General features: G+C 45.9%; 1 protein-coding gene across 1 annotated transcript in view; it reads right to left on the bottom strand.

Moving 5' to 3' along the window:
- Positions 1 to 13,188: 13,188 nt before the first annotated feature.
- BAALC (BAALC binder of MAP3K1 and KLF4) overlaps positions 13,189 to 22,374 on the bottom strand; it is a 277,489-nt gene continuing 268,303 nt past the window's right edge. Inside the window, exon 3 of the mRNA XM_069621465.1 lies at positions 13,189 to 16,141. Within this exon, the coding sequence (XP_069477566.1) occupies positions 16,025 to 16,141 (117 nt within the window). The 3' untranslated portion in view covers positions 13,189 to 16,024. The remainder of the gene's footprint in view (positions 16,142 to 22,374) is intronic.

Raw genomic sequence — 22,374 nt, 5'->3', positions numbered from 1 at the left:
TCCTCTTTAAATCCAATCCAAGACTGTGGTCTGAGGTACTCACAGCCGTTTTTTTGATATTTTAAAGATGGAAAGGTTTCCAGTGACCTGGAGTCAGGCTCACATAATCCCAACATACAAAAAGAGTGCAAGATCGTCTCCATGTAATTATCACTCAATAGTGCTGATGGACCCTGACTCTAAAATAGTTGCTTCTGTCCTGCTAGGGCACTTGGACCAGTGGGCCACGTACATAAGGATCCTTAGTAAGTGGCAAACAGGATTCCGCTGGCGGATGGGAACCTTCCTTAATGGTACAATCTTAAAATGCATCCAACAGTCAGCATGGGCCTCGGTTGACCTGATGGCTGCATTCAACGCAGTTGATCGCCCCTTGCCTTGGCAAAAACTGCAGTCGTGGGTTATCCCTGAGGGTCTACTGAGACTACTTGTAGGCTTGCATGAAAATTCCACAATTCAGGTGTGTTTAGACAGGCGAGGTAAACTGTCCAGGCCTATTGGAACGGCAGGGGCATTCAGCAAAGTTGTGTTTTTGCTCCATATCTTTATGACTTATACATGGCAGACATTAACCTACATCTGCAACCTAGAACCAAGATAGCTCCAAAACTGCATCATCTTCGCTCCCTCTGGCTGTCTTATGCCGATGATTTCTTAATATTAAACAATACACCTATAGTTTTGCAACACTGGCTCGATGATTTTCTTGATTTTGTGGAGGCACAAGCTTTAACTATCAATCCCTTCAAGACCAAAGTGATCCAGTTTTCCAATACTAGGAAAAGATTTTCCTTTTTTTGGCACCTTCCAGGGGAAATGGTGCAGAGGGTGGATGCCCGGGCTTCCTGATAAACTAAAAACAAAACTATATACTAAAAAAAGTCGGGTATAACCACCAATAAATGGCTTCAAACTAAAGCCGCAGGGCTGGCTAATCAATTACAGAGAACAGACTCAAAATTTGGGAAATTTTCTATTATCTTAAATTGTACTGAAACTCCTGTATGGGATTGAAGTCTATGAATGATCAGTTCTTAGTTACTTGCCAGTCCTGGAGGGACAGATGTGGAGGGGTGTTTTTTGACTGTCGCCCTCCTTTCCCTTGCCCGTGGTCCGGTACGCTCTGGACTTGAGCTCCCTGTTGGCAAGAGCCCAATGGACATAAGTGACACTATATCAGAAGATCTTTGTTATGAAAGGTGCCTCACTCTACCCTGATCTCAAATTGATTATTCAGGACAAGGGCTCAAAGAACTTGACAGAATGGGCAGGCAACTGTAGCCAGCTCTTCTCAGATGTGGCTAGCTCTCTTTAAGAGCTGGTGGCAAACCAAAGCAGGGCCAATAAATCCTTCTTCGATTGGGATTGGGTTCAAACAATTGAGGGTATCCTGATGATGCATCCCTGTGGTGATCATAAGACAAGGGGCATCTTGGCCCTGTTTTGGGGGATTTATCCCAATAGGGGAGTGCAGAACCCATTTTTAAGATTGTGCTGGAACATCTTGCACGCCAAAGAAATGTTACTACGTTATGGTCTTTGAGAAACTGAGAACCTCTATTGTAGATTCTGTCAAATAAGATCGCAGAAGGAAATACTAGAACACCTATTGACAGAATGTGCAGCGTTGCCAGGAAAAGTGGCCCAGGCCTTCAGGAATCACATTGATTGTTTTCAGAGAACAGGTACAGAGCACTTATGATATGATATGATAGTTTATTTATATAGTGCCTATACACAATGGGTTTCAAAGAGCTTCAGGGCAAGGGAAGGGAAAAAGAGAAAATACAAAGACATTCTTACAGGCCATGAACAGTAAGGATGTGAAATTAACTATCGTACTCGGCCTGATGACATTTCAGATAGTGCAAGAGCTAAAACATAGATAAGGAAGGGAGGGGGAGAGTGGGAAGGAAATGGAAACAGACAGGCGACTACCGTACTAGGCCTGACGACATTTCTGGTAGAGCCGGAGAAAAACAAAAGGTGAGGGAGAGGGGTGCAGAAAGGGAGGGGAGGACCAAAACAAGCGACTATTGTACTAGGCCTGACAACATTTCAGATAGTGCTGGAAGGGGGGTGGGAGTGACAGTAAGAGGAGGTGGGATGAGACCGACAAGGTTGCTATCATATTAGGTCCAGGGACAATTCTGATAGAGTAAGGGAATAGAAGAAAGTAAGGGGAGGAGAGGAGAAGATAGGAGAAGGAAAAGGAGGGCAGAACAGAGAGTAAGCAGTCAAAAAGAGTGGAGGAGCAAAACGGGAGAGCGAATATAATTGCAGAAGTCAGTAGTAACACATCATGTTTCAAGCCAGGATACAAGATGAAGACGGGAACAGCATGATTCAGGGCCACCACGAGTATAAGAGGCAAAGGAAGTCCAGCATGAGAGTTGAGAAAGGGTGACACACTGTGAACCAATGAAGTCCATAAAAGTCAAATCCAGCATTGGCCACAAGACGGTGATGGTGAAACCAGAATGTGATCAGGATAGACTCCTGCAGAAGTAGGTTGGAAGCCGGGTAGAAGAATCAAGCAAAACAGGCAACATCTGTGTGTGAGAAGGGGGGCACAAGAGAACATCACTGGGGGACTAGAGAGGGTGGGGATTGTAACGCTCACCTGATTCTCGCAGAGGCGCCGGTCTTGACTGGGCGACTACCGTATCTTCAAAGGTGATGTGTAGCACCCGGTTGGCTCTTTGGGCTGGACCTCTGTGCACTGTATGCCTGACGTGTAGAGTAAGATGTCTGCAGATAGAAAATATGGGGTTAATGAACTGGGGTTATTGGGGTGTCCCTATCTCTTTCCTCTTCTCCTCTCCTGTAGACCCCCAAAGGTTAACGCTCTCACCTTAGGTAAGTGAATGCCGAGCTCTCCATCTGCCTCGGGGCAGGGTGCTGTAACCAGTTTCTTCACTGGATAGGTAGCGCAGGCCTCTTGACTTCAGAGGACTGCTGTCCGTCGTTTACTGCACGAACGGTAAGTTTCGAGTCATTCAAATGTCTTTAAAGTCTTTAGTAATGATGTCTCTTGTTTTGCAGGGTTCCGGCGATGGCGGATGACGGGCTGAAGTGAGTTGAAGATGGAGCCCGTGTGATGAATAGAAGCGCCTGGAAGCACGTAAGTAAGCGCTTGTTGCCTGCTTCACTATGCGCTCTAACTGTCTTTTTATTTTGCAGGTACGAGTTCGGAGCGGCTGCAGGGTGCCGGAATACCCACTGGATTAGATGTGGAAAGGAGTAATGGCACGTGAGTATTAAAGTTCCCCAATGTCTTTAAATGCACCTTGTTTTGTCTTTCAGATGCGGGATGCAGCGCCAAAGGCCTCCGGAGCATACGAAGAGTAGGTAAGCCTTTGCCTTTCAGATGCCGGAATGCTAACCTGTTCTTTCTTGTCTTTATAGGTGTTGCTGAAGACTGGATTCAGGATGATAAGCCTTTGCCTTTCAGATGCCGGAATGCTAACCTGTTCTTTCTTGTCTTTATAGGTGTTGCTGAAGACTGGATTCAGGATGGTAAGCCTTTTTCCTTAGGCCCAGGACCGGATGCAGAAGACACGATGAGCGTTCTGCTGCAGAGGTTGCAGAATAACGCAAAGCAAGATTCATCCACCGGGTGTGGTTTAAATAGCCTCCTGTAGTGCTTAGGTGTCTCCTTCCACAGCCACGCCTAAGTAAGAAAAGAGTTCCTGAAAAGAAAAGAGTTCCTGCCTTCCAGAAGAGTTCCAGTGTTCTGAATCTAGGGAGTGGCTCCAGCCCCACCCAACAGGAAAAGTAGTTCCAAACAGAAGAGGATCAGAGGCTCAACTGGCAGGCAAGTAAGCAGCATGGTCTGGTGAAGGTAAGTCCACCCAAGCATTATGAGCCCGGCGCTTCCAGCGCTGGGACTGGGCATATTTATGAGCCTGGTGCCACTGGCGCCAGGACTGGGTCCAAAAGGTCCCAATTGGGACTGGTTGGCACTCGGAACCTGGGTTATGGATCTGCTTCCAAGGGAGTTGGGAAAACCCTGACCTTTTGGAAGCAGAGATCATGACAGTACCCCCCCTCAAGGCCCCTCCCAAACCGGGCTTCTCCGGGGGTTTTGGCTTGTCAGGAAATGTTCGGTGAAATCTTTTGATTAGGCGAGGAGCGTGGACATATTCAGCAGGTTCCCAGGATCTCTCTTGGGGGCCGTAGCCTTTCCAGTCAATTAGGTAGAATAGTTTAGATTTGGAGATCTTGGAGTCCAGAATGCTTTTGACTTCAAACTCGAGTTCTCCATCCACTAGGATAGGTTTTGGAGATTTGGTTAGTCGGGTTTGAGGTTGCACGGGTTTTAATAGAGAGACGTGGAAGACCGGATGTATCTTCATGTGCGGGGGCAAGTCCAACTTGACCGCTACTGGGTTTACTATGGTAGTGATGGAATAGGGACCAAGGTATCTTGGGTTGAATGTGCGTGGCCCTTTTAGAGATAGATATTTGGTGGATAACCAGACTTGATCCCCTACTTGATAGTGAGGGGCTTCCTTCCGATGTTGATCTGCTCCTTTCTTGTATTGTTCTTTAGCCCTTTGAAGGTGAGAAACAGCTTCCTTAAAGGCTTGGGTGATTGTAGAATGCAGGTAGTCTACTGCTGGTGTTTCAAGATCTTGGAGGGGATCCAACTCCGAGGTTCGAGGGTGACTGCCGTACAAAAGAAAAAACGGGGTTTTCCCAGTTCCCGAATGGACAGAGTTATTGTAGGCATACTCGGCTATCCAAAGGATATCTTTCCAAGTTTTTTCAGTTTGTTGCAGCATGCAGCGTAAATACTGTTCCAGAGTTTGATTGGTCCTCTCGGTTTGTCCGTCGGTCTGAGGGTGGTGACTGGTCGATAGTCTCACATCAATTTGAGCCGACCGACAGCAACTTCGCCAAAAATGAGAAATAAATTGACTACCTCGATCCGAAATTAGAACCGAAGGAAAACCGTGCAGTCGGACGATGTTTTCGAGAAATTCTCGGGCCAGAGTTGCTGCTGTTGGCAAGCCTTTGAGCGGAATGAAATGCGCCATCTTGGAGAATAAGTCCACGATTACTAGAATCGTATTGTATCCGGAGCATGGAGGTAGATCGGTGATGAAGTCCATAGAAAGCGTATGCCAAGGGCGAGGTGGGATGTCAATAGGGCGTAAGAGGCCTGCTGGTCTTTCCTTTTGACTCTTGTTTTGGGCGCATACTCCACAGGACATTATAAAGTCTCTGATATCTTTTTTCCAAGACGGCCACCAGAAGTAGCGCTTGATCTTTTCTGAGGTCTTGGCTATACCGGGATGACCTTCCATTAAAGAGTCGTGATAACAAGAGATTACTTTTTTCTGTAAATCTGTGCTGGGTAGGTATAATCGTTCTTGGAAATACAATAAGTTGTCCTTTACTGCAAAGTCCTTTCCCTGCAGATGCCAATTCTGTATGTCTGCTGGAGTTACAAGTTGCCTGGCTTTATCCTTAACTTCCTCTATGGATTCTGTGGCGATTACACCCAGAATTCTTTGTTCGGGAATGATTGGTACAGGTTTAGGGTTGACCAAGTGTTCTTCCACTCCCATCCGAGAAAGGGCATCGGCTTTACCGTTCTTTGTACCAGGTCGATAGGTAATTATGAAGACAAACTCGGCAAAGAATAATGCCCAACGGAGTTGTCTAGAGGATTGGGCTTTTGCGGTCTTCAAATATTGCAGGTTTCGGTGATCCGTAATCACAGTAACGGTGTGTCGGGCCCCCAGCAGATAATGCCGCCAAGCCTTAAAGGCAGACTTGATAGCCAGAAGTTCCTTGTCAGTAATCGTGTAATTGATTTCAGGAGGCGAGAATTTGCGGGACCAAAATGCCACGGGATGCAACTGATTGGTTACCGGGTCCTTTTGTGATAGAACTGCCCCCATGGCAAGGCTTGAAGCATCAGTTTCCACGATGTAGGGGAGTTCGGGGCGAGGGTGTTTTAAGATTGGTGCAGAGATAAATTTAGTCTTCAAATCCTGGAAAACTTGTTCCGCCTCGGTAGACCATTCAAAACGTTTGTTTTTCTTTAACAAGGCAGTGATGGGCTGGACTATTCGAGAGAATTCGGGGATAAACCTGCGGTAAAAGTTAGCGAAGCCTAACATGCTTTGCACACCTTTTACGGAGGATGGTGATGGCCATTTGAGAACTGCATCGACCTTCTTTGAATCCATACGCACTCCGCCAGGTGATAATATGAATCCCAAGAATTCAACTTCAGTCACGTTGAAAACACATTTTTCCAACTTAGCGAAAAGTTTGTGTTGACGCAATCTTTCGAGGACCATTTTCACGTGTTTCCGATGTTCAGATTCCGATGAAGAATAAACGAGGATGTCGTCAATGTAAACAACAACACATACATCTATGAGCTCTCTGAGGACATCGTTCATAAAATATTGAAAGGCGGCCGGGGCATTGCAAAGTCCGAAGGGCATGACCTGATATTCAAATAGCCCATACTTGGTGCGGAAGGCCGTCTTCCATTCATTGCCCTCTTTTACTCGTACCAAGTGGTAAGCTCCTCTAAGATCCAGCTTTGTATATATGCATGCTTTTCTGACTTGGTCCAGGAGTTCAGGGATCAAAGGTAACGGATATCTATTCTTAACGGTGATCTGGTTCAGGGAGCGATAATCGATACAAGTTCTAAGGTCTCCTTCCTTTTTTGGAACGAAGAACAAAGCTGAAGAAGCAGGGGACTTGGAAGGACGAATAAACCCATTTGCCAGGTATTGATCCAGGTATTGTCGAAGGTGAAGGTTCTCAGGCTCGGTGAGGGCATAAATTCTACTACAAGGAGGAGTAGATCCAGGTATCAGGTCTATCTGGCAGTCATAAGACCTATGAGGAGGTAGAGAGTTAGCCTGATCCTTCCGGAAAACATCTTGGTATTCTAGGTATTCGGGAGGTAACTGGGGAGTCTCTGAAGAAATTGCGGCCAGTGCAACACCAGGTGGAGGGTGACAAGTAGAGACACATTCTGGAAACTGGACCGTTCTTGCTCGCCAATCGATCAGAGGATTGTGTTTCTCTAACCAAGGTATTCCTAGAATAATCTGAAACTGAGGGGCCTTGATCACATCGAACACGATCTTCTCATGGTGTCCATCTTGACTTACTAGCGTCACCTCTTGAGTGGCATGCGTTACTGGCCCGGAGGCTATCTCCGTACCATCCACCGTAGTAATGACGTCCTTTACAGCCTTGGGACAAAGAGTTAGATTCATCCTCAAAACCATTTCATGATCCACATAATTGCCGATGGCACCGCTGTCGACGTAAGCTTCAATTGCATGTAATCGATCCGGATTATCAGGGCTAATGAGGACCATAGGTATCACGAAATGCGAGGTCACGGAACTGGTTTTCACGCTCGGCAAGAGGACCTCTATTCTTGTCGGGCGAGGTCGTTTCCCTGCTCAGAGTTTGTAACTTTGGTAACTGCAGCTCCTACTGCCTTCTTGGCAGGTTTCACCGGACAGTCTCGAAGAAAGTGCCCTGAGTTTCCGCAATATAGGCATAATTGCAACTGTTTCCTCCTTTCCCGCTCCCTTTGTGTCAGAGGACCTTTCAGACCCCCTATTTGCATGGGTTCCCCGGAGTCTACTCCTTTGGAAGGAGTTGGCGGTTTGGAAAATACTCGAGCATCAAACTTGGAAAGATCGGCCTTCCTGTTCTGCAGCCTGTGATCTAATTGAACGACCAAGTCTATATAATCCGAACAGTCTTGTGGGGGATTCACTACTTGGGCTAAAACGTCTTTGAGCTCTCCACGTAGACCTCTATAAAACAGCGTAATCCTTTTGTCCTCAGGCCATTGAGTTTCCACTATTAGTCTATTGAAAGATGCAATATAAGCCAAAAGGTCTTGATTACCCTGTCGCAACGAAAGAAGCTCATTGTCCAAGGCCTGCCCCTGTGAATGTCTTGCGAACAGTTTTTCCATACTAAGCTGAAAGGCTTGAAAATCATGGAGAAACGGATCATCTTGATTAACTAGAGGGATCGACCAGTCTGCCGCATTGCCACTAAGGTACGAAAGTACAAAAGCTACTTTTGCTTGATCAGTTGGAAAGGCTGCTGGCCGGCATAAGAAGTGCAACCGGCACTGATTGATAAATACTGCAAACCTCTTTGGGTCACCAGAAAATCGTTCGGGCGGAGCCAGAGGTACATTCCCAGGTAGGTTGATCTGCACTGGATTCATAGAGGATGTTGAAGGAAGATTTGCCCCTGATGCGGGTAATGGGGTCTGTCCGGCTTGTGACTGTAGCACTTGTCTAGCAAGATTGTCTGTTCTCTCCTTGGAAATAATTAGTTCCCTTCTTAGAGCATTCGTTTCCTGACGAGCTGCATGCACTTCTGCCCTTAGTTCCCCAAGTAACCGGGCTAGGGGGTCAGTATCCGAGGTTTCCATAGCGCCTGGGCGAGAGTTTTGCGGTAGGCTTTGCGTTCTGTAACGCTCACCTGATTCTCGCAGAGGCGCCGGTCTTGACTGGGCGACTACCGTATCTTCAAAGGTGATGTGTAGCACCCGGTTGGCTCTTTGGGCTGGACCTCTGTGCACTGTATGCCTGACGTGTAGAGTAAGATGTCTGCAGATAGAAAATATGGGGTTAATGAACTGGGGTTATTGGGGTGTCCCTATCTCTTTCCTCTTCTCCTCTCCTGTAGACCCCCAAAGGTTAACGCTCTCACCTTAGGTAAGTGAATGCCGAGCTCTCCATCTGCCTCGGGGCAGGGTGCTGTAACCAGTTTCTTCACTGGATAGGTAGCGCAGGCCTCTTGACTTCAGAGGACTGCTGTCCGTCGTTTACTGCACGAACGGTAAGTTTCGAGTCATTCAAATGTCTTTAAAGTCTTTAGTAATGATGTCTCTTGTTTTGCAGGGTTCCGGCGATGGCGGATGACGGGCTGAAGTGAGTTGAAGATGGAGCCCGTGTGATGAATAGAAGCGCCTGGAAGCACGTAAGTAAGCGCTTGTTGCCTGCTTCACTATGCGCTCTAACTGTCTTTTTATTTTGCAGGTACGAGTTCGGAGCGGCTGCAGGGTGCCGGAATACCCACTGGATTAGATGTGGAAAGGAGTAATGGCACGTGAGTATTAAAGTTCCCCAATGTCTTTAAACGCACCTTGTTTTGTCTTTCAGATGCGGGATGCAGCGCCGAAGGCCTCCGGAGCATACGAAGAGTAGGTAAGCCTTTGCCTTTCAGATGCCGGAATGCTAACCTGTTCTTTCTTGTCTTTATAGGTGTTGCTGAAGACTGGATTCAGGATGATAAGCCTTTGCCTTTCAGATGCCGGAATGCTAACCTGTTCTTTCTTGTCTTTATAGGTGTTGCTGAAGACTGGATTCAGGATGGTAAGCCTTTTTCCTTAGGCCCAGGACCGGATGCAGAAGACACGATGAGCGTTCTGCTGCAGAGGTTGCAGAATAACGCAAAGCAAGATTCATCCACCGGGTGTGGTTTAAATAGCCTCCTGTAGTGCTTAGGTGTCTCCTTCCACAGCCACGCCTAAGTAAGAAAAGAGTTCCTGGTAAGAAAAGAGTTCCTGCCTTCCAGAAGAGTTCCAGTGTTCTGAATCTAGGGAGTGGCTCCAGCCCCACCCAACAGGAAAAGTAGTTCCAAACAGAAGAGGATCAGAGGCTCAACTGGCAGGCAAGTAAGCAGCATGGTCTGGTGAAGGTAAGTCCACCCAAGCATTATGAGCCCGGCGCTTCCAGCGCTGGGACTGGGCATATTTATGAGCCTGGTGCCACTGGCGCCAGGACTGGGTCCAAAAGGTCCCAATTGGGACTGGTTGGCACTCGGAACCTGGGTTATGGATCTGCTTCCAAGGGAGTTGGGAAAACCCTGACCTTTTGGAAGCAGAGATCATGACAGGGATGGCCTGTTGGGACAGAGGGTGTAAACACAACTTGGTGCATGCTAACCTGCTGTTTGAGCAGGGGGTCGGCCCCTGGGTCCTCCTGGTCCAAATAGGTCCAAACAGGAATTGCCCTTTACTTTGTCTGCCCTTTGCTTTGGATGCCGGGGCGAGAGACGCCCTTGATCTAAGAGTTAAGAGCAGGAAGGAAGAGGCAGGGCTAAGAAGGTGGATGGGGCTTAGGCCAGGTGAACTAGATCCACTTGCACCTGCTCCCCAGCTGCAAAGGAAAAGAGGCTGGAGGGCGCCTTAAGTAGGGAAAAGAGCGGAAAGCAGCAAGGCACCAGGTGGACAGGCTTTCTAAGTGGTGAAAAAGAGCGGCAAGCAGGAAGGCATCAGGTGGGCGGAGCTTGCTAAGTGGTGAAAAAGAGCGGCAACAAGGAAGGAACCGGGTGGGTGGGGCTTAGGCAAGGTGACCTAGATCAACTTGCACCTGCTCTCCAGCTGCAAAGGAAAAGAGGCTGGAGGGCTCCTTAAGTAGGAAAAAGAGCAGCAAGCAGGAAGGCACCAGGTGGGCGGGCTTTCTAAGTGATGAAAAAGAGCGGCAAGCAGGAAGGCATCAGGTGGGCGGGGCTTGCTAAGTGGTGAACAAGAGCGGCAACTAGGAAGGCACCAGGTGGGTGGGGCTTAGGCAGGTGACCTAGATCCACTTGCACCTGCTCCCCAGCTGCAAAGGAAAAGAGGCTGGAGGGCTCCTTAAGTAGGGAAAAGAGTGGCAAGCAGGAAGGCACCAGGTGGGCGTGGCTTGCCAAGTGATGAAAAAGAGCGGCAACCAAGAAGGCACTAGGTGGGCGGGGATTTCTAAGTGGTGAAAAAGAGCGGCAACCAGGAAGGCACCAGGTGGGTGGGGCTAAGGCCAGGTGACCTAGATCCACTTGTACCTGTTCCCCAGCTGCAAAGGAAAAGAGGCTGGAGGACTCCTTAAGTAGGGAAAAGAGTGGCAAACAGGAAGGCACCAGGTGCGTGGGGCTTGCTAACTGGTGAAACAGAGCGGCAAGCAGGAAGGCACCAGGTGGGCGGGGCTTGCTAAATGGTGAAAAAAGAGCGGTAACCAGGAAGGCACCAGGTGGGCGGGGCTTAGGCCAGGTGACCTAGATCCACTTGCACCTGCTCCCCAGCTACAAACTTGTGGGAATTAGGTCTGGCTGGGCGCACCACTTCCATTGTTATCGCTGCTGTGAATTTTGTAAACTTCTTGAATTTATGAGAATGGGTATGCTAAAATGACAGGGACTTAAAAACAGCTGTAGGGTAGTGAGCGTTCAATTTACCCGATATTCTTTGTATTTTCTGTATCATGCCTTGTTTCTATTTTCTTTCTCCTTCCTTCTTTTTTTGCTTATTTTCTAGCTAATTACTCAATTTCTGGTGTTATTTTCTTATTTTTTTGTTATTAGTACTAAAGTGTTTGTAGTCTATTGTTAAAGGTTATTTTATTTAACCAACAAAACAGCTTTATAATAAAAAGAAACTGAACATTAAAATAAAACCAGTGCAGATTGAATACTGAATTGAACAGTAATTTAACATTGAAACAAACAAGTATACATTGAATACTGAACTTAACTGACCAACACAAAAGAGCATTGAACTCTGAGCTGAAAGTGAACTTAAATATATGTGGCACAACGAATTAACCGAAACCTTTAACTCCAATATAGTAAAGCTTAAGGGAAACCAAACAATCAACAATATGAATAAATACGGTGTGACAAAGCGACAATTGGGCAACAGGTGTGTGATACATGGTGGCAGAGCCGCAAGGTGACAAGGGAGAAGCCAAAGGAATATAAGAAAAGGCCCTAAATCAAGAGCCCAATCAAAGTAGTCAAGTGTCAGTGACTTGGTGCTTAGGAGCTAAGTACTGAGTGCCATGTGGGTACAAGCAGAGGAGCCCAAGTTCCTGAATACGCACCTGTGATGGGTGGACCGTGTGGCCTGACAACTGCATCTAGATCAGAGTGCCTGGGTGGTGAAAGCCAAGAATATCATAAAACAAGCCCAACAAAGTCACTGCAAAGGAGCTGGCAAGGTTAGCCAGAAAAGGGTCAAGTGGACCTGGTGGTTTTTGTTAAAGAGTTTTGAAGAGACTAAGGCAAGCATCCTCAAAGGGATTGAGAGTCTTGGGGGAGGGAACCCTGGGACCTACAGAACTATACATGTCTTGGGGACAGAGTCTCAAGACCCCCTTGTTTTGGATTGTGGTGCTTGGAACTTGGGGAAGGGAACCCCAGGGCAATTGAATAAAACTGAATGATTGTTGCACAAGGAATAAAGTCAAACTTTGAAAGTGAACATATGAAAGGCTGAAGGAATCCAAATACAGCGACCTTAAATAAGTAAACACAGTGTGCTTTTTGATAAAATGACAATATAGTCCCTCAATAGGGAATTACTATAATTGTATATTATGTGGTTTAATTTCAATTTACTTTCAATTTGTTTTCAAACACAACAAAGACAAAGTGATATCTAATGTAATACATTGTCCATGTTTATACCTTAAACCTTGCAGACCTCAGACGGCTGTTATAATGCGATGTGCTGGACATTCTAGTTCGAAAGTGATAAATTGTCATAACAATGGTTTTGATAGCATTACCGGTCTTCTCAGTAGATCATAATTCTCTTCATAAACCTGTATTTCCCACAAAAAGGTAATCAAATAGAAGCAATGACACAGAACAATATATTTTCCTTCAAATAATCAAACGGAACAAAGACTGAATTTATTAGACAGCTGCAGTTTAGCAGAATAAACCTCATTGCTGGACATGAAAGTAAAATCTCAAGAAGTCCGGGTGATTCCTGTGTATTGTCTGGGCACCCGCTGACAGAGGGAAGGTTTGCACAGTAACACAACAAAAGCAAAATGCCCCTGCCTCAACCTGACCCAGTGTTGCCAGATAATCAAGTACGCCAGTTATCTCGGTGGCAAAGAGCCATAAAATAGGCCAGCTAATGGTTCCCTGGCCTTCTGTTGACCGGCACCTTGCAATCCAGAACTTTGGCTATCCGGACACAAAGCTATGGCATCCACCATTTTCTTTGCCATACTTATTCCAGCAGTGGCAATTGTCACTTAAAAGAGCATCTGGTTAATGGTGTGCCAGATAATAAACCTTGAGTTATATTTGTGTAACATTTTCAGCAAGGGGAGTATAAGTGGCATGACACATGCTATAACACATAACAAAAGAGAAGATAGTTTTGAAGATAAGCACAGGTGAATCATAAAAGTACTTTAATCATAATTGCTCAAATTAATGCAGACAATTCTTAAAAGAAAATCTCATTGTGACCAATTCAAATTATTTGAGTTTTCAATCAATGTACATGGAACAGCATAGAATAGCATGTCACAGGGGGGAATGAAAAATTAACAGAAAGGGTCATGCACATGTTAGAGGCTGGGCTTGAGTGTGGAAGCCCCTGCTGGTCCTTGCATTACTAACCCTAATACTGTTCAGAATAGCATGCCACCCTGTCAATTCACAATACTGGCTTCATACAAATTATGTGTTGGTGCAAACATGGATTGGCGGTTTACACGGAGCTGCGGAGCGGGTGCAGCCGACCCTATTGAAGAGCGCAGACCTCCTTCAGACATTACACAAGCACACTTAAAAAAGAGAAAAAAGAGCACAAATAAAGGTAAATATATATTTAAAGCGGACATTGAAATGTTTTCGATAGACTTGGTGAAACAAACAGATTTTGAAGCGAAACATTTATACAATGCATAGATTTGCTGCATTTCCCCCAGTGGTGAAGTCTCGTGGTCCATGCCATGAACCTCGATTAGGACATTGCAGTCAACAACAAAAGTATTTGAGGCAACATTTGTTATTAATCTGGAAGTTACAGAAAGCATTCCCACGGTGACCATAGAAACACAAAGATTGCTACAATCGTCAAACGATAACTGTGCACAGTCAGCGGACTCCGCATGAGTGGTATTTGAAAGACATTCTAATAGGTGCTGACTCGGTCAGCCATCTTGGTTTAGCCCTTATGATTTAGAAAATACTAAATTCAAACACTGATTGCTTACAATTATTATAGCTAAATTGCTAGACTCTGCAAAACCTTTGTAAAGGACAATTGTATAACCTGTTCTTGGAATGTCCATCCTCTGACAAGAGGTATAATAAGTAGACCTGTAATCGTTTATATTTATAATGTTCATTTCATAATAATTCTTGAAAATATGTGTTTTGTTGAAAAATATTGTTATTTCCAGAAAGCACTATGCACAGTGGATAGACCAGTAACGGTCTGGTAATTTCTTCTCGTGGAAATACTTGCTCCATTATAAGTGGTTATCGACTGTTGTGACTTCCAAAAAAAGAACTTGCAATTGACCAAGAAAAATACACTCACTGCTGGAAATCCCAGGGATTAGCTTTCTGCAATGCATCGATGCCTGCTCTGTGAGATAACCTTGCAAAAGCTGCTATGACTCAAGGGCAGAAAGCACATTTAAAAAAGGTTCAGTTAATTTTACACACAATAGATTAAATAGGCAATTGACAGATCTACAAAACCAATCATAAAATTGGGAAATTCCTCAACAAGTTCTGCTAGCCTAGGGTCCTCCTAGTTCTGGCATCAAGACCAAATGCACACACAACATTTAAATAATGTGAATCTAAATTGGAGTAAATTTCCTAGTTGTTTATCCTCAATGCCATATGTGTGCGTGGCCAGGGGTCTTGAGGACTGGACCTCGGGGCCCATATGCTAGCCTTGGTTAAAACGTGCAATAAGATCATAAAAATTACTTTGGGAATTATGATTACTTCTCTACAGCCATGTCAGCAAAAAAGAACCCATCTCGATGGCATTAAACCCTTATGAAAATAGCTCATGACAAAGATAACGGTATTTCAAGAGAGTGCAGAGTACAACCATTCCACAATGGGCATCAATTATGTTGGCAGTACAAGTCTTGAGAAGATAGGGCAAAGGGGAAGAGCTCCAACTAAAACAGCATGAAGAAGGCTTGAGAACACTGAGGCTTTACAGAGCATTTTGGGGGATACCACCAAAGAATTAAATCCAGTTTAAGGGGGCGCTTGAAACGAGATCGACCCAGTCAACCTTATCCACACAAGACTTTCACATACAACCTTCAAGCAGACTTTAGTATGAAGGTCCCATCGCCAGCAATGGAACGCTTCTCCAAGTATCCCGCAACCAGAGCATGGGAAACGTACAAATAAACCAATCTGTGTAGTTCGATTAATGAGGTAACTAAATAGTCCTATGCTCCTGTATCAAAGTTAGCAGATCAACATCGGTGTCGCTGAACATTAGCCCTTCATGAGAAGCTGTTGGATCCCAGCAGTGTCAGGGATGGCGATGTTTACGCTGTATACACATCGAAAGGGGGTTCGACCAGGAGGACAACCGCCTTAAATATTCCCCTGGAACACAAGGAAACAGCGAAAGGCATTCTGGGAAATTAACTGGTGACATTAGTGCTATTGCATGCAAAGCTGCAGCCCTTTTGGAATTGAAAGAAATCGAACGCGGGAAACAAACCAAGACACATGATTTCATATCCAATAATTACTGAAGGTGGAATATATAAACATCATAACACATTGTGACATTTCAATTTTAACCCGAGCCAGTAGAAATGCAATGTGGCCAGCTGACAATAAACATAATTGGCTTTACGTAGTTTGACCCAAAAAAAACATTACATGGTGAGTGGAGCTTATTTTTCCATTAGGTGGGCTGTAAATTGAATCACAGACTTTTGTGAACACAAATAAAGCAAATGGTTTCCCGCACATAGAGAAGGTAACACTGGGAAAGAAAAAGCCTGCCAATAATCCATGTACTCAGGTCCATGTGCGCACGCGCACGCCGTATGCACGTGCCCTTCCGCTCCGTTCCATACAGCGCGTGCGGCAATAAACTGTCTCTCTCTCAAGGCACTCAGCAGCTGTTCCTGGCACTCCTCGAACACATTCTCAGAGTCCTCAGGTCCTCTCAAGTGGTAAATCGATAATAAAGTGCACACCAGTGATAAGTCCTCTTCCGCGTATGACCTCAGTGCTCCTTGGCACAGTTCTCGGTTATTCTTCCATCACTGTCGATTTTTCGGATGCTTTTCTGAACATTAATTGTGACTTCTTTCTTGGCGATTCTTTTGGATTCGCGTTTTGCCTGTTGGAAGAGAGACAATGGAAACGTGACTTGTAAAAAAAGAAGAGTTGCCAAGGAGTGGCACTGCACTAGGCCACACTTTACAGACGTTTTAACAGTTCAAAAAAACCGTCAGTACAAATGTCAGAGAACGCTGACTTTTCAAGGGTGGTTGCACAAATAAGTATCTCAAAATATTGACTCCTTAGGGATATAGAGTAAGCTCCAAATAAACCAACACGTGAGATAAAATCAAAAGGAAATGGCAGAGAGATTTAACTGTAGATGTGAGAGATAGAAGAGCAAAGAAGATTTGTTAAAACAAGCACTGGGACAAAGTCAGATTGCCAATGCCTTCTCTGGGCTCCAAAGAGTTTGGAGGACCAGGGATGCCCACCCGCTTTGTGAAGAGTTACCTGGAGGCTGTATGAGGGCGGATTCCTCCCATCCCTTTTTCTGAACCCCATGTATCCTATGTTATGCCCACTCTGCAGCTTTCCCCAAAGCAACAACCCCTTGTTAGGGAGAATACATGTCGCCTGGTGGATTTCCCAGATCCATCTTTCCCAGCCTTCACCCCATGCCCCAGTTTATCAAACATCCCACCTGGCCCCAGGGAGAATGGCACGAATCCCAGTACTTTAGGCTTCTTTTCATCTGAAATTAATACTTTAGAAAGGTGCTCATATAATCAGTTAAGCCTACTCGAAAGGGAAACTGCATGTCAAGCCCCAGTACAATCGTCAGTGATGTACCATACACGCTGTGGCTCTCATTGAGGGAGCAACCTGACAGCCATAGTAGCGGTTAATGAGGCTCCCACGCTACCTATCATTCAAGCACCACTTGTGCCTCACAAATGTGCTAGAGGGGCAAAGTGTCGAGCTGGTCCACAGTGTTGCTACAGTCAACCAAGAGACTACCAGGAAGCCATTGCTGAGTGTACAGAAACTGGTCAGCATGGAGCATTATGAAACTGAGGATACCATCGGGTCTTTTCTGAGCTTAATAAATTCACTGCAACTTAACTGTGGTCTAATTATTAGACCTCACTTTCAGAGACAGATTTTCCCACATCTCTGAATTATTTAAAATAAAACAAGCTCAGGCTATTCCACCCTCACAGATGGCATTCTGTCACACAGCAGCACTATAAAAACGTGTGTTTAGAGAGGCACAGCTCCACCTCACTGATGCGGCCCAACAAGGCTGAAACAGGTGTATGGGGTTGCTGTTGGTACTCTTGTTCAGAAGGGTATTGCCATAGCATTTCGGTGCTTGACTGCCCAAGTGGGTGGGACAAAGACTGGTATGCAAATGGATATTTCCCATCTGTGAAAGGTATAGTGAGCTAAAGTGTGGCTGCGGACTCTCAGGTGGGTACCCTCCCAAAGAACAGGTCAATGGGCCGTGTTGGTTCTCGCAGAGGGGCGCCTATGGACTGGTTTTTAATTATTTAAGGGACTTAGGTTTAGTCACCCTACGTTTCCTAGGGTCATCCAGACGTGGACTCCTTGCTCACTATGCTCAGAGAGGCACAGCTCCACCTCACTGATGAGGCTCAACAAGGCTAAAACACGTGTATGGGGTTGCTGTTGGTACTCTTTTTCAGAAGGGAATTGCCATAGCATTTTGGTGCTGGACTGCCCATGTGGGCGGGACAAAGACTGATATGCAAATGGATATTTCCCATCTGTGAAAGGTACAGTGAGCTAAAGTGTGGCTGCGGACTCTCAGGTGGGTACCCTCCCAAAGAACAGGTCAATGGGCCGTGTTGGTTCTCGCAGAGGGGCGCCTATGCACTATTTTTTTATTATAAAAGAATACAGTTCTCCATAAGGGGTGCCACAAATCAGGAATCGTAGAGTGGAGAGAAGGAGCCCAGGATGGAGGCAGATCCTGTGAGAGACCAGATAGACTTCAGAGAGAAAGCTGAGAACCTTGTGAGGCGTGTATCTCAGACACTGAGAGTGGCCTGTGTGTGAGATTTTAGAGAGCGATATATGAGCCTGTTGGGGGCTATAACTAATACACTGGTAGGGAGCACGGCACAAGAGAGCCTGACAAAAGCCCTAAGCAAAGGCGAAACATATACTTGCTAGCTGAGTGTGTAGAAGGTATTGATTCTGGCCCAGGAGAGGTATTTGCAGCTAGAGGGTTAACATATGTGAGCCCGACATGCACCCTAAAACAAGGGGGAGATGTACATCGTGATAGTAGAAATCAGGAAGTGAGCTGGGTAACATATCTCCCTAAGACTGTGAAGTCAGGATGCGAGTTTGGTGCTATTTTCCAAGACGTGGAAGTCTAGAAGAGAGCTGGGCACTCTATCCCTGAAAGAAATCCAGGTTTCCATGCCTAACACTACAGGACGCTGTGAATTCACGTAGATTAACGCGATGCATGCACGTCAGTGACCAGTCATCCTGCTCGCCTTGGGAAAACATGCAGCCGCCGCAACACCAGATCCCTACAGATGAGCATGCAATGTCTGCCAGGATTTCCACCTCTCCACCAGCATCAACATTGTAATGCAAGGGAGATGCAAATGGATTCCCTGAATGAAGTGGGGAAACACACAGAGCGGACTTTCCATCCTGCATCCTGATCCGTGCAGGGAATCTAAATGCAAATGGCACGGATACAGAGAAACCAGCAGAGAATGTGTCCCAGTGTCTCTCCGGCATCCCGGCCATTAGGAAATGAGGCCATTAGGACTGACACAGTAGGAAACAACTGATGATCAAACATGCTCTCTGCCCAAAGCAGTGCATAAAATTTATAATGACCCCTAGAAGGTAAGACTATATAAATAATGCATTCATTCTTGTTCCTGTGATAAGACCAAAGTAGTAATCAGAATGCTTGTAGTGCTTCTTATGTAGTGAAACAATCCTGGAAAATAACGTGGAATCATGAGGATAAGTCGAGTTTTGGAGTAGAACAAAGTCCTCTGCCTCCCCCTTATGGTCTGGGTGATGGGATTGTGCAGGGGGCCGGGTGCCACCACCTGTCGTGTGATACTGGGCCCTAGGATGGTATTGGTAGGATCCACTGGCTACCCTCATCATGCCACAAGGAAGGCGTAGGGGATCGCCACATTGCCAACTCAGTGAACATTGGCCCTTTAAGAACAGGACTTAGTCGTTTTTAAAACTCTGCTTGTATATTAGGACAGGGCCCGTGGACTTGGGCAGGACAGGCCATTGTAACATTGGTTACCACTTGCAAACATGAAGAGATCGAGTTCTCTGCTGCTGTAGCGAACCAGAGAGAAAGAAAAGCAGCGCACACAAGCCTGGTCGCGCCACTCACGGGGCACAAATTATGAATGGCAAAATGTATGTGGTGGTTTTTCAAAGTTCCAAGATGGCGAACCGGCTATGTATCTTCTTGGTCTATGTCTCCAATACCAATAATGAATGGAAAGGAGAGGTTGGAGGCATGGTGACGTTAAAACCGTAACCTCTAGAAGAGGAGTTCATGCACTCTCTGTCCAGAGGGGCGCTCCTGGGCAGAGCGGAGGAAGAAGCATGTGACGAGGCATCGTGGAGGAGCAGGAAGAGGCAAAGTGGAGAGAGTATAGTTCAGAGTTCCTCAGCCATGAGCAGGTGGTGATGCACTGAGCAGTAGAGATATAGAGAATAAATACTACCAGGACCCTTAGAGAGGGAGATGGTCAGTGATCAGAAGGCACCGTGAGTAGAAAACCAAACAAATGTCTTACGCGATAGACACTCTTGGCCCAGTGGGTTGAGATCTACGAGGCAATGTTGAGCCTGTACCTCGCAGGCTCAACTGGAGAGAGAAGGACCATTCTCCCGCTCCGCACTCCACTGACAGGAGCATCACACAGAAGCTCCAGAGCGTTGCCAGATCAATGGCATAGCATGACTGGCTTGGGAAATGCGTGAGATTCCTGCAAAGACTAGAGCCTTTCCTACTTACAGCAGTCTTTTGATAACCGTGGCATTCTCTCTCGCTTCGTTTATTTTAAATCTCACGGAAAACTACCCTGAATTCATTCTTTTGTCTTATGCCTATTTGGGGAAACCACTTTGTGACTGGAGATGCCAGAGAATTGACTTGCCTTTGCCAAGCTCACACTGCACCCCCTAATATGGCTCTGAAGACAGAGCCAAGCTAGTAGGCATCTTGAAGCACTCTGTCAGTTGTGCTGCCATAAGAATATTGAAATATTCATCAGGGTCATTTTCTTTCCTATGATGTTTTGCCGACTTTTTACCGCAACATGTTTGGGTGAGGCAACATAGGGTGGGAGTTGGCGACGGTGGGTACGTTGTGGCACCAGTGGGAGTCTTGGGGTTTCCCTCCACAGTTTGCAATGGGGAAAAAAACAGAAGGCAAAAAATGTGCTGACCCTTTACATGATAAAAACACATAGAACTGGATGCTCATATTGCAGAGACACGTTCACATTCCCTTATAGTGCGGACATTCTAGAGGGTGGACTTTCCACCAGGTTCCTTGCTCAGTTAAAAGAATCCTGGCAGAATTGTGCCAATGGTGCCCAACCCACGGAAACATGTTAGCATGAGTCTTCTGGCTTCCACACCTTTCTGCACCCTCATTAGAAGAAGGGTCAGGTTGCAATTTGGAGAAAAAACTATTTAAGATACTTGACTGTTACTTAGAAACGATGCTGACCATTGGACCATTTTGCATTTAAACTTGGGAAAAATTTGAAAATGTTTTGCTGAAGGCATACTTGGGAAGTCCCAGGTCACAACAAAGATTTGTATGGACTCAAAAGAAGAGTTAGTTCGCCTATTTATACTATGATCAGTGCAATAATAATATTGTGATTGAGCGATTATATTCTACATTATGGTTACTCATCATGTGGCTCTCCAGATGTTTTGGCCTTGGACAGCCATTAACCTAATTCTGCATGTTCAGTGGTGAAGGATTATGGGCCTCGAGGGTCCACACATGGAATATCGATGTTCTACATCCTCAAAACGGGACGATCAACTGTTACACTCGATTCATGGTATTGTTAGTGGTGTTGTGTCCCTGCTATTAATCTATGTGTGTTTGCATTATGTAGCCTAGTCCGCCAGTCTCGGGGGGGATAGCTCAGCGGCAACGTGCTCGCCTTGGAAGCAAGACGACATGGAGTAACACAGGTTCGAACCCCGGGTCCGTGCCTAGAAACCTCTGTGGTATTAAGGGCGTTATACATAACCTGTCATATCATATCATAGCCTAGTTAACTTCCTAAACATTGTTCAAAGATACAGCGCAGCACAACCCGCGAAAGGGGTCATTGTGTGATAGCGCTTCTGCCCCCCCCCAGCCCCGCCCCTACGATTTTGGTGAAATGGCGCCACTGAGTGCGCATCTGGGCCCCTGAAGGCAGCATTTCAGCTGAGTAGAAGCCACTGTAAGACCTTTGCATTTTAGAGGTTTCATCATACAACGTATTCACTCTTTTATTTCCAGTTTGAAGAGGAAAAACGGTTTACCTGCTCTTGCACAAAATGGTCCTTATGGCATCTTGTGGTACTGAGATGATAATCACAAACATATTAGACCAAATACGGGTGGACGCTGAAGGAGCGGGTGCCACCTCATTAATATTAGTAGATGTATCTGTGGCATTCATCGCAGTAGATCACCAGATCCTGCTGAAGTGTCTGAAATATTTTGAGATCTGTCTCTCTCCTCATATCGCTCCTCCCATACATAGCCAGTGAATAGAGTCGTTTTCTCTATCCATTTTGCCTCTTAACTTGTGGCGTTGGTTAATAGGCCCGTAGGCTGCTTCCATACAATGAAGTGGGTTATGTTTCAAGAACCAGGCTTATGATATCCAATGTCTGTCCTGTCTATCTAGCAACAGGAGCACAGCCTCCCAGAAACTCAAGCAATGTCTGAGGAAAATAAATGGGTGGATGGACGGGAGCTTGCTAAAAATGACCCCAAATAAAGCCAGACGTCCTGCCCATCAATGCCACAGGAAACTTCTGGAATGAAAGAGCAAGCTAGCTTTGGCTATTCCCTCCTCGTCCTGAGTTTATAGCGGTGACCGTAGATTTTCTGTATTTGGACCCAAAGAATGGAACAGACTCCCATGGGAGATTAGTAAATTGCAGTCTTTACCACCGTTTCATAAGGCGGTAAAAACGTACCTGTTTAAACAGGCATAAGACTATGACCATATCTGTGTCAGTGGTCGAAGTGTACGAAAAGAAGTAGTGGAACTATGGTCCCTATTGGCCTGCCCCCCA

Source organism: Ambystoma mexicanum, chromosome 5q (assembly GCF_040938575.1).
Source record: "Ambystoma mexicanum isolate Mex_15411 chromosome 5q, UKY_AmexF1_1, whole genome shotgun sequence".
Classification (NCBI taxonomy): Eukaryota; Metazoa; Chordata; class Amphibia; order Caudata; family Ambystomatidae; genus Ambystoma; species Ambystoma mexicanum.
The sequence above is the reverse complement of the archived record's forward strand: the minus strand, read 5'-3'. Positions and strand labels throughout refer to the sequence as shown.